This window comes from Mauremys mutica, chromosome 3, assembly GCF_020497125.1.
Source record: "Mauremys mutica isolate MM-2020 ecotype Southern chromosome 3, ASM2049712v1, whole genome shotgun sequence".
NCBI lineage: Eukaryota > Metazoa > Chordata > Testudines > Geoemydidae > Mauremys > Mauremys mutica.
Genome location: NC_059074.1, coordinates 60,643,232 through 60,655,448, shown reverse-complemented (window position 1 = coordinate 60,655,448; position 12,217 = coordinate 60,643,232). Strand labels below are relative to the sequence as shown.

Below are 12,217 nucleotides of genomic sequence, written 5' to 3'. Positions count from 1 at the left end.
CCAGAGACAAAGCAGAGATTAGAAATTGACTCCCATTGTTGTGCTCTATGCATAGAACTATGTGATGGTATAGTTCTTTAAGGATTCCTTAATCCCTTTCTTACCTTGCCTTTCTGGTTTAATGGTTCAATAGTTAAGCTGTCAGGGCCAATATCCACGATATTCCCCATCTGAAACCCATCAGTTGGGTGTGGAGCCCAAACAGGCTTCCCGTCCTCCATCATTGGAACTATTCACTATTCCTGTAAGAAAAAAAAGAAACTGTATAAAAATCTGACCAACTGTCTACAAACTTTAATTTGTTATTTTTAATCCAAACACAGAGTATATAAAATGAGAACATGAAACACTGATTTCTAGTATTAAGTAGTTACACCCATATGTACGTCTTATTGATTAAAGAACTTTTACTGTAACCTCTGTGCAAACGCTCTTTGGAACAGTTTTAGATTATGTTTTGAATTCAAAATGCACCATTTGTTATGCAAAAACACAGGCATCTGAAAAGGCTAAAGATCTAAGGCCAACATTTTTGAAACTTGGATTCCTAAAGTTAGGTACCTAAACAAGTGCTCAATTTACAGATTTCAGAGTAGCAGCCATGTTAGTCTGTATCCGCAAAAAGAACAGGAGTACTCATGGCACCTTAGAGACTAACAATTTACAGAGTTACTCAACACATACAACGGCAACTGAATTAAATAGGAATTTTGCCTGGATTTGGACTTTCTGAATAGGCCCAACACAATATTTTTATATACTGAACTAGTCTTCATTCTGGATAACTAATTTAATACTACATAATCTCCATTATATAGATTATAAATCAGATTTGTGGATTCCACCGAGTCTGGCAAACAGGTTCATTCCAGTTGCCAGTTTCTTCCTTTCCCCTCAACACACATTCACACATTAAAGAGATATGCTTCAGTCATCTCTAGAGCTTCAGGGTTTGTAAAAGTACACTTCTGGTATATGATCTACTCTTTGGCCATTATCCCAAAATAACCTGCTAACCAGTAATCATTAAACTGGAAACAGACTTCAAATAAACATACAAAACACCCATGAAAGGTATGAAAGTACTCTTTAAATGGAAGAATAACTCTTTTTTTTCCCCCTTCTCACCCCCTTGAGCTAGAGAAGTGGTTTTCAACTGGGGGTCCACAGACTATGTCTAAGATTTCCAAAGGGGTCTGCACCTTCATCTGAAATTTTTAAAGATTGAATGAAAAAAAAAGATTGAAAACCACTGGGCTAGAGGAACTTATATGTAGGAGGTCCTCTCCCGCTGGCTAGTGAAACAGCCCAAAAGAACATATTTATGCAAACATTATTTAGCTCTAAAAGTCAATTGTTTTAATAACTTTGAAAAAACATATTTACAGCTTACAAACATTCAATCACCAAACAGCTAACTGTAAAACATTATATACTACTTTGGTTTTAATTACACTCATTATTTGAAATTATATTCTAACGTATTTCTAAGTGTCCTCATGATATAGAAAGTTTCACCTAATTATGGCACAATAGTCTCATTTCTCAGATTCCACTACCATTAGAGGATGTATTCAAATATGATGTATCTAGGGTAGTTAAATTTGTAATATTACACTAGTGCCCAAAATGTGCTGGGCATAGTAGACACACAGGCAGACATCCCTCAACTTACATCTGAAGACACAGAGCAGATGAAATAGGATGGAGGAAGTACAACATACAAAATAATCAGGGTAGTTGGTGACTGACACATTTAGTCACTTCCATGTTTTGTTTTTCTCCAAAATACTGAACCTATCCCCATCTGCCCCTCTCCCAGCCATTGTTAACGTTTCTCATTTATTCCACATCTATTTTGCTCAGTTACCAGGCTAAAAAACAAATGATTTCCCCCTAAATATGTGATCTTTCTAATTGCCAAACCTGCAAACTCAACCCAGGATCTGGAAGTCAGGCTATGTCCTTTCTGAATTCTAATAAAGACTGCAGGACAAAGTTTTTCTTTCAGGTATATCTGGTGCAACTCATGTTTATTGTGGTTGCAGAGGAATAACCAAGCACAATTTGAAGACAATGTCATTACACATATAACTGCAACTTAATTGACATCAAAGCCAGAAAAAACAAACAATGTCAATTCATTCTCCCAGTACTATTCTGGTTCCGCATGGCTGGCAATAGTGAAAGTAGTGGCTTTAAAAACACATACACACACACACTAATGCAAGCAGATATGACAGAATATACAAAGGAAACAGATTTGTGGAGTAAGGTGATGGAGTTTATACATAGCCTTTTCTCAAAGTAGAATTCACTTTAAAATATGCATTGTTTTTCAGTGGGAAAATTATTAAATATTAAAAGAGTGTTTCCATAAAAAAAGACTGAACTCTGAGGAGTCTTATCAAGATTACGTCATATCTAACATCTGTATCTTAGAATGTGTGTGAGACAGATATTGCAACCTCATGAAATATTTGTGGTGGCCCACTGTATTAAATCTACAGTCTATACATGATTGTTCATGTATGGGGGAGGGTTACCACAGCTCCTCCAGGAATTAAAAACAGTGAACTAAGGTGACTGAGACTGAACAATTCCAGAGGGGCTCCCTTCAGAGGCTTATATATACTGATCCCAACCTCGATTTTCCAGAGACTAGGAGACAAATAAAGGGTTTTTGGGATAATAGGATGAGCTTGAACTGACTCAAGACCTTCTTTGTAGTCCAGCAAACCGTCAGGACCCTTGCAGATGGACTGGAAAGACTTTGGCCTACTAGCACCCCATAAGACTGAGGACTGACTCCTGGTATGCCTAATGTGTGTTTAAATCTGTTTATTAGGATTTGTGTGTGTTTTCTCTGTAATGCTTTGACCTTAAGACGAAGTGTGCTTGCTTAGAAAGAGACACGTGGTAACTTGTAACTGCTGGCAATACACTGTTCATAGCCCTCGGAGAGAGAAAGCAGTGCACAGAGGCTAACCTTTACACAGACTGGCTTGCTGGGGTATCAGTATCAGGAAGGCTGTGCAGCCTTACCATCACCTGTCCTAAGGGAGTGGGACAAGAGTCACACAGGTGACAGCTGGAGACCTCAGATCTGTTTGGGAACTCCTTGAGTGGACCATAGGGGTGGAAATACACGTGCAGTTACCTTGAAACTATGACAGTGTGCGGGTGGGCTTAGGGTGTATGAATCTAGAATTAAGATTAAAAAATTAAGTTATTGGGATATATACTATTGTAAAAATTGTATTGAATATAACAGAAGCCTCTAATTCTATATTCTCTCATGTTCAGAATATAAATCTTCAACATCTATCCTGCTACAGAAAAGTTTATGTTCTACAGTCAAGTTTGGTTTATGTTTACTTGAAACCTTCAGCCACATTCCATAAAGTCCACAACACCCGATTATCCTGGTCATGTGTTGTCAGCAACATACAGTAAATCCCTTAGAACAACATCTGTATTCACTCAGACTTGGCTGCTAGCCACCCCCTTTTTTTTTTTTTTAAACTTCTGTAAATTTGATCAAATACATACCACAGTTCTATAGATCTTTAAATACTGTGAGCCAGTCTTGAGCCAATTGTTATGACTCAAATCCAATTGTTATGGGTGCAGCTGCTAAACATTTAAGTTTATTTATAGGCATAAGCAGACATTCATTTTCATAAGCCTATCATTTTCCTTTAAAATGCTTGCTAAGGTTGGCACTTAGTGATATGTCACACAACCATTAAAAACAGGGGAAAGCCTTCTTTTATGAGGAACATTGCCAATACTCCAGCTGTAACCACATTGCACAACAAAATACATCCTGAAATTAACATATAGTATATCTCTTACCACTTCCGTAAGATACAGTCAGGCTTCTGATGAATTGTCTCTACTTAAATTTGAAACCCAATCCCTCAAATTAGCATCTTCAGGCTTTGACTTTCTTTGTCTATTCAGGCTTTTGCCTTTTTATACACTCTGCAGTCTGTTTCACATCTTATTGGTCAATTACTGTTCAAATGTTCTGTGAACTTAGGCCTGGTCTACACTCGGCGGGGGGAGGGTCGAACTAAGGTACGCAACTTCAGCTACGCGAATAGCGTCCTCACGGCGCGGGATTAAAGTCCGCGGCTCCCCCGTCGCCTCCGCCACCACCGTTCGCAGTGGTGGAGTTCCGGAGTCGACGGGAGCGCGTTCAGAGTTTGATATATCGCGTCTAGATGAGACGCGATATATCGAACTCCGAGAAGTCGATTGCTACCCGCCGACCCGGCGGGTAGTATGGACGTACCCTTACAAATCCACTTCACTAACACAGTTATACTAATGATGAATAAAAACAGTGAGACCTGTTATCTGACCACTCAGATGATGAACATTTTTAATAACCACACTCACAATTATCTAAAAGCCTTTAAAGACTAAGAAACAGCATAATACCAATTCCTGTGCTAACCTATCCATCTTGGGCACCAGTAATACACCCATCTCTATTACTATCTCAGCTCTGAATTTGTACTTCTCCATCACTTGGCACGTTATTGAAAAAAGCAAGTTGAGCAAAAAAAAATTTAAACTATGCTTTTGTGGGTTTAAAATATAAAACTCTGACATACAATCTGTATTTAATATATACAAAAATGGAAAAAAGTATTTAAAAAGGGACACTGAAAATCATATTTTTCACTGTAAAATGGTACCTGTTGTTGTTACAAGTCACCCATAACATTACTACAACAAATGTTAAACACATCCCTCCTCCCCCCGCCCATTTTTCAATTTATTTTGTGTAGGGATACTAATTACATATAATCAGTTTCACTATTTTGCATACCCTTCCCAAGCACTACAAGCACATTGTGACAGCAGCAGCAGAACTGAAACTGAGGCCTTGTCTACACCATTGGGGTAAGTTGACCTAAGTTACGCTACTCCAGGTATGTGAATAACTCATAGCTGGAGTCGACACAGTTTAGATCGTCTTACTGCGGTGTCTACACCTCGCTGCATCAATAGGAGACACTCCCCCATTCTTCTCGTTACTGGAGTTGACTGGAGAGCACTCGGTGGTCAATTTAGCAGGTCTTCACTAGATCCACTAAATCAATCCCCACTGCATCAATCACAGCAGTGTCGATCACCAGTAAGTGTAGACTGAAAGTAAACAGATATCAAAGCAGGTGTGTGCACAAAGGAAAGGGCAGATGAAGGATAGGCCCTAACATCAGTGGCACTGCTCTCAAGCTCACCCTAAATATCTTTTTAAACAAACAACTGAGGAAAAAATGTAACCATCTTTTCAATTTTTACATTTTTTTTAAATTTTGGGACAGATTTCAAAAATAGTACTATTTGATAAAGTTTTTTGTGTAAGTTTCAAAAAACAATGCAAGTTGATTGCCCCTTTAAGGGTGTGTTTTCACAATTAAAGTGCATTACAGAACTGAGCACTAATGTACCTTTTCATTAACTGCTAAATTCTGTTTCTAAGATTTATATTAATATTTGATTATACACACATTCAGCAGCAATTCTGTCAGCTGTACCCTCCCCCAAAGTGAAAGTTAACTTTTTAGCAATATTGACTCCTTTACTAACATTCATTCTATTCTTCAATTGGAATCCAACTCCATATCTAACAGTTATTCTAACTAATTTAAGTAATATTTTTAATATTGTCCCCTCCTCATTTTTCCATTACATTGACCACTGCTGGTAGTTCTACTGGGAACAGGATTCTTCGCTTCCTGTCCTGAATTTCTCACATAGATGTTAAACAGAAGTAGCTATATTTTAGCAATAGGCAAAGATTTTTACACACACTTTTATTTATGATACACAGAAGGAAAAATTAAGGTTAACAAAATAGCAAGTGCTGTTTGCTTAAAACTAATACACAGAAGGTACCAGAATAAGCACACAAGAAAATAATTAATCTTACACATCAGTGATGACATCCAAAACTAATTCCTGCTAAATGTGGACAACCAGCAATAAGAAGCTTATGATGCAAAAAATTCAGCATCCTGGGGCCGGCCCCAGCCTACGATGGCAAAAATGCAAACATTCACCTCAGATAAAAATAGACAAGTTAAAAAGCAACAGTATTAACAGCTCTATTTCTTCCTCTCCCAGACAATGTTTCAAACATATTGATCTTTAAAAAAAAGAATCAATATTTGTAATATATTGAATTTGTAAAGTGCTAAGAAATCCCTTAGATGAAAGACTCCCCATATGTGTAAGATACTACTAGAACCCTGTGTAGATACAAAATTTGTATTCACATCCAATCCATGATACACAAACATGATCTGTGGATATAAAGCAGATATCCGCAGATTTACAGGGCTCTAGCTATAAAATTTGGATCTGCATCTGTCTGCGATCCTCAAATATGATCTGCGGATATCTGTAGATTTGCAGGGCTCTAGTTATTACATCATCCTACCATTTACGCATACTGAATTAAAATGTAACCATTTTTAAACTCACTTCTGATTTCCTTCATTCTCCAACCAAGTGCTCTGTCCAACTTAACCCTAGCACATGTTTCACAAAGAACATAGTGAAAGTTCTACAAATTGCAACATAAAGTGTTGCAATTTCTAACATGGTTATCGGAGGTCTGAGGTAGACACTCATGTGTGAAGCGATCTGTGAACTATCATCTTACTACATCAATGCACTGTACTGATTGCTAAATTAACTAATTAAACCAAATGAAAAATAAAACTGGTCTGGCTGCACTGAAGAACAGAAAGTATCTCATCACAATGATTGCATCCAGATACACAAACAAGCAGGTATATATATAACGTAGCAAAAAAAAATGTACGTGGTTATGTTTTGTTAAAGAACCTATTTTACACACATTTTATAAAACTGTACAAAAGTCTGATCTGCAATTTTCACCTGGATTAGCATGCTGCAGTACTTTTGGGAAAATGCTGCCAATCTCTACAACAGCCAAAATTGGGGCAAATAGGTTGGTTAATGGCAATTAAATGGCATTTTTCCACCCTAGTTCCGTATTCAGTTGAGGACTAAAGCCTGTGTACTCTGCAGCAAACAATTCCATGACAACATTCAGCACTCCATTGCAGATGACCAGAAATTCTGTAGCAGCTTCAGTTAAATTAAAATGGAGGGTTTTCTTGAGCTAAACATAACAAATAGATTCACAACAGTATACTTTGCGTTATTTCATTGGCTATTAAGTCCCATTTATTCGATGCTTCCTGTACAGTTTCCAATGTGCTGAGAACTTTATAGTACTGAAAGTAGCTGCATTATAGAAGTTTGTCTGTACAAACATTTGAGCATTGTTCCTTCAGAACCAGGAACTGGACTTCATTAGTCCATTTTCAGTTTCCAAGCATGCGCACGCATGTGTGAATAAAGTAAACTTGATTTGTCAAATATACAGTTTCATTGGTTCTCTTGTGTAGTCAGTCAGTTTCCACTTTTATTTGTGTAAGTCTTTCACACAACAAAATAAGGCATTGAGAAAAACAGGATTATAAAATAACAAAAGAATTACAAGAGGTTTCACAGGCAACTGTACTACCTTAAAATACCATAATTTATTGTTGTTATTTTTAACGGAGTAGATTTCAAGGTGGCAGAGTCACTTTAAATTGTTCTTTCTTAAACCTTGAGGTCCTTGGCACTGTATATGCCAGAAAAATAAAAACAATCTACCAAAAGAAAGCCTGACATGGTTAAAAAAAAAAAGTGACCGTGATACATAGGGAAACCCTAAGGATGGAACAGCGTGGATAGGATTTTTTAATTTAAAAACAAACAAAAACAAAAAACACTTCTTGCTCTTGTGATCATTAGGGAAGAAGCAAGTCAGGGATTTGAATGGAGCAGAGGACAGTTAGTTGGCAAATTGGTAATAGAAAGGCATTACATTCACAGAGCGCAGAGTAGACAGAATCACAAAGATGAGTGCGAGAGAAGTAAACAAGCAGGCTTGCAGAGAACAGCATGAAGGGAGCCAGGATCCCATAAGAAATCAAGTCTGTGATACGTTGGACAGGACAGATTTGTTTATAGCTTTTGTTTAATGTCTTAACCACTATACTGAGGGGTAAGTTTTGGTTCCACTAGCACTGAGGCCATTCAGGGTACACTGTAAATCCCATCTTCCCCCTCCTCCTAACTGGCATTGAAAATAAAGAGGGTGAGGAAGAATTAGCAGAGCATATTATTTGTGATGCATTTTAAAGTCATATCAAGAGTGCCTAGAGTATATATGGGCAGGGGGAATTTTTTTTAAGCATCTCTATAAATCTAAATGAATAAACTGAAGCCAGTAACAGGACTTACATCATCATCAATGGGACTAGGATTGATTCTTAATACCTATCACCTGCTAGCATTTATTTGTATCTTTAAAAAGAAAATGCAGACTACTTGGTGTAATAGCTCAAAGCAAAACCTTGCCTAAACTGCTATTACATTACAACACTTTCCCTGGCTAGCTGTAAGTACCTATTACCCTGTTGCAGGAAGGGGGTAATCCTCTGTGGATAGGGAAGAAACCTACCCCTTCACCATAAGCCACTCAGGGCATGTCTACACTGAAACTGAATGTGTGACTGTAGCATGTGTAGACATACCTGAACTAGCTTTAATCTAGTTTGCTCCAGCACCATAATGGAGAGTGAAACCTGGGCTGTAATACTGTAATAGTGCGGCATGGGCTCCAGCAAGCCAGCTGAGTACGAGCCCACCAGGGAGCCTGGGTACATACTTGGAGGTGACTAGCCCATAAAGTTATAGAGTTTAAGGCCAGAAGGGACAACTTGTTTATCTAGTCTGACCTTCTACATACCACAGATCACCACCACCAGCATCCAGTGCATGTTAAACCCAACAACTGAAACGGGACCAAAGAACTAGAACCTGCAGGAGACTAGACTATTATGTGTTACAGGCAGAGAATGGGAGAGACTGAAGTGCACCAGTGGCAGAGGCCCCTGCAATGGCAAAGAAATGATTAAGTGAGAGATAGCCAGACAATCCTGGCAAGTAATCTCCACCCACACATTACAGAGAAAAGCGGAAAAAAACCGGTCTTGCCAATCTGACCTTGGGGAAAATTTCTTCTTGATCCCTCAGTTAGACTCTGAGAATGTGAGCAAGAACCAGCCAGCCCACCACCTTAGAAAGAGAATGCCTGGTGCCATTTCAGAGCCCTGGCCCACCGCGTCCAAAGTTCTGTCTCCAACCAGGGCCATCCCTGATGCTCCAGAGGAAGGAAATATTTAAAATAAAACAGAATACGGGGGGGAAAATACCTTCCTGACCGCTGCAGGTGGCCAGCTGAAGCCCTGAAGCATGAGCTTTGATGTGCATTAATGGGAAGTGAGCCCCAGGGCTGCTGGTCCCTGCTCCCTACCATCACAAGTTACTCCATTTTACAATCACACTCAGAAGTTTGTCCAGTTCTTGCTCAAAAATAATTAAGTTGTTTGCCCCCACCAACTCCTATTGGAAGGCTGTTCAAGACCCTCACCTCTCTGATGGTTAGAAATCTTCTACATTCCAGCCTGAATTTATTCATGGCCAGTTTATATCCATTTGCTCTTGTGCCAACGTTGTCTTTTAGCTTACATAGATCTTCAGCCTCCCTGGTATTTACCCCCCTGATGTATTTCTAAAGAGCAGTCATATCCCCTCCGCCTTCTTTTTGCTAGACTAAACAAGTCAAGCTCTTTCTGTCTCCTTTCAAGACAGGCCCTCCATTCCCTGGATCATCTTAGTATCTCTTCTCTGCACCTGTACCAGTCTGAATTCATCTTTCCTCAATATGCATGACCAGAACTGTATACACTATTCCAAATGAGGTCTTACCAGCGCCTTTTATAAGGAGATTAATACTTCTCTCTTTCTATATTTAAAATGCCTTGCCTAGGATCCCACGATTGCATTTGCCTTTTTTATAGCCGCATCACACCGGTGGCCCGTAGTCATCCTGTGATCGACCCACACTCCCAGGTCTATCTCCATCTCTGTCTCTTCCAACTCATAAGCCCCCGGCTTACAGCAGAAATTCTTATTATTAGATCCTAAGCGTATGACCTTGCACTTTGCAGTATTTAATTCATCCCATTTTCATCCCATTTCTGTCACCCTTCAAGGGTATCCAGATCTTCCTGTCTCAAATTCCAGTCGTTCTCTGTATTGATGATGCCTCCCAACTTGGTATCATCAAAAATAATGCCATTAACACACTCCTACTTGGTCCCAAGACTAATCCTTGAGGAACTCCACTAGTAACTTCCCTCCAGTCCTATAATTCACCTTTCAGCAAAACCCAGAGACTTCTCCCCTTTAGCCAATTCCTTTTTCCACCTTACAGTTCTTATATTGATCCCCATCTTTCTAATGTAACTAAATTTCCCATGTGGCACCATGTCAAATGCTTTATCGAAGTCCAAGTATATTAAAATCTACTGCACTTCCCTTATCTAAAAAAATCAGAGGAGGACATCAGGTTAGTCTGGCATGATCTGTCTTTGCTAAATTCATGTTGCATTATCATTTACCTCCATGAGGTCAGACTAGCAGGTCTGTAATTGCCAGCATCACTTTTTTACCGTTTCTTAAATATAGGCATGATGTTAGCTATTCTCCAGTCATGTGGTACTACCTCAAATAGACGGATTTATTAAAAATCCTTGCTACTGGACTAGCAGTCTCTTGTGCCAGTTCTTTCAGTATTCTGGATAGAAATTATTCCCTCATCCTCCACACACACACACACACACACAATTTGACCATATGAAGCTCTTTAATTTTTTCTCCTGCCACAGATGTGCTAATTTCCATTTATAGACACTCATTTCCATCAGAGATACTGCCCTCATCCATATTATCATCCTTATTGAAAACAGGCAAAGTATTCATTTAGGTTTTTGGCCACACCTAGATTATCTTTAATCCCCTTCCCAACCACTTTGCATAATGGCCCAACCTCATCTTTCCTTATTCTCTTTTTATTTATATAACTAAAACAACCCTTGTTCTTTATTTTAATTTCCTTTTAAGAGCTAATTCAGCTTGACTTCTAGCATTTCCCACTTTATTCTTGCTTCTTTTTTTTTTTTTAATCGAGAATGTAGCTTTCATGCTGATTGAGCATTTTTCCATTTCCTATTGGCTCTTTGCTTATTCCTTACGATAACCTTGTTGAGGTGGTTATTCATCTGGCTGTGGTTGGAGCCTTTCCCTACAAGTTTTCTTCCTCTTGCTTGGAATGCAAATTTCAGGTGGTTTTTGTATAGTTGATATGAAGAAATTCCAAGCCTCCTCCACATTTAAGTCCTTGAGTTCTTCAGGTTAGTTGACTTCTTTAACTAAATCCCTTGATTTCACAAAGTCTACACTTTTGAAATTAAAAAAAACCTTTCGTTTTGATTATTCTTCCATTTACTTTAAACCAAATTGACTCATGATCACTTGATCCAAGGTTATCTCCTATAACCAGCTCTTCTCTGATGTTCAGTGCTTACCAAAACCAAATCTAAAATTCCATCATCTCTTATTGTGACAATTCTGTTGCCACAGTTTAATTATTATTGGTACCCAATTTAGTTAAATTAAAGCTAGCCTGGGTATGTCTCCACTTGCTACAACGACACCTTTGATTGCAATGTAGACATACTCAGGAGCAGAGTCACTCTGTGACTGATAGTGCAGCCTCAAGAAGGGAGTATACACCACACAGCTCACTTCTCCCTACATGGGTGGCAATGGCTGATGGACCCATGCAGGGACACAGACCAAGGACGTGCAGGAGTTGGTCAAGAAATAACAATTGCTGAGCTGCTAATAGTGATAACAATAAAATTAAGTTCAAACATCCTCAAGGAAGGAAAGGTACCAAAAACTAATACAGGAACACTATATTTTAAGAAGACTTCAGTAAAGTAAACTTACTCAAAAAGGGCCTAAAATCAAAATTAAAAGGAAATAAAATCCTTATATATGGAGGCTATGTAAGAAATAATAGTAGATTATCAGAAGACATACATGCCTCTGAAAAAAAACAAAAGCAGTATGACAAGACCAATATAGCCCATATTGCCAATACAGCTAACTTGAACAACCACTCAAACTTTGCCAATCAGATAGAAATCCTTGAGAATTCGAAAGTTTAATCCTAATAAATCCAATATAAGGAACATAAATT

The 12,217-nt window shown here is 38.5% G+C and overlaps 1 protein-coding gene across 6 annotated transcripts in view; it reads right to left on the bottom strand.

The window, feature by feature from the left end:
* The window catches only part of MYO6 (myosin VI), a 124,475-nt gene extending 124,244 nt beyond the window's left edge, over nucleotides 1-231 (bottom strand). For all 6 annotated transcript variants that reach the window (XM_045011141.1, XM_045011142.1, XM_045011143.1 and 3 more), the window contains exon 1: nucleotides 105-231. In XM_045011141.1, the coding sequence (XP_044867076.1) occupies nucleotides 105-224 (120 nt within the window). In that variant the 5' untranslated portion in view covers nucleotides 225-231. The remainder of the gene's footprint in view (nucleotides 1-104) is intronic.
* Nucleotides 232-12,217: the final 11,986 nt, after the last annotated feature.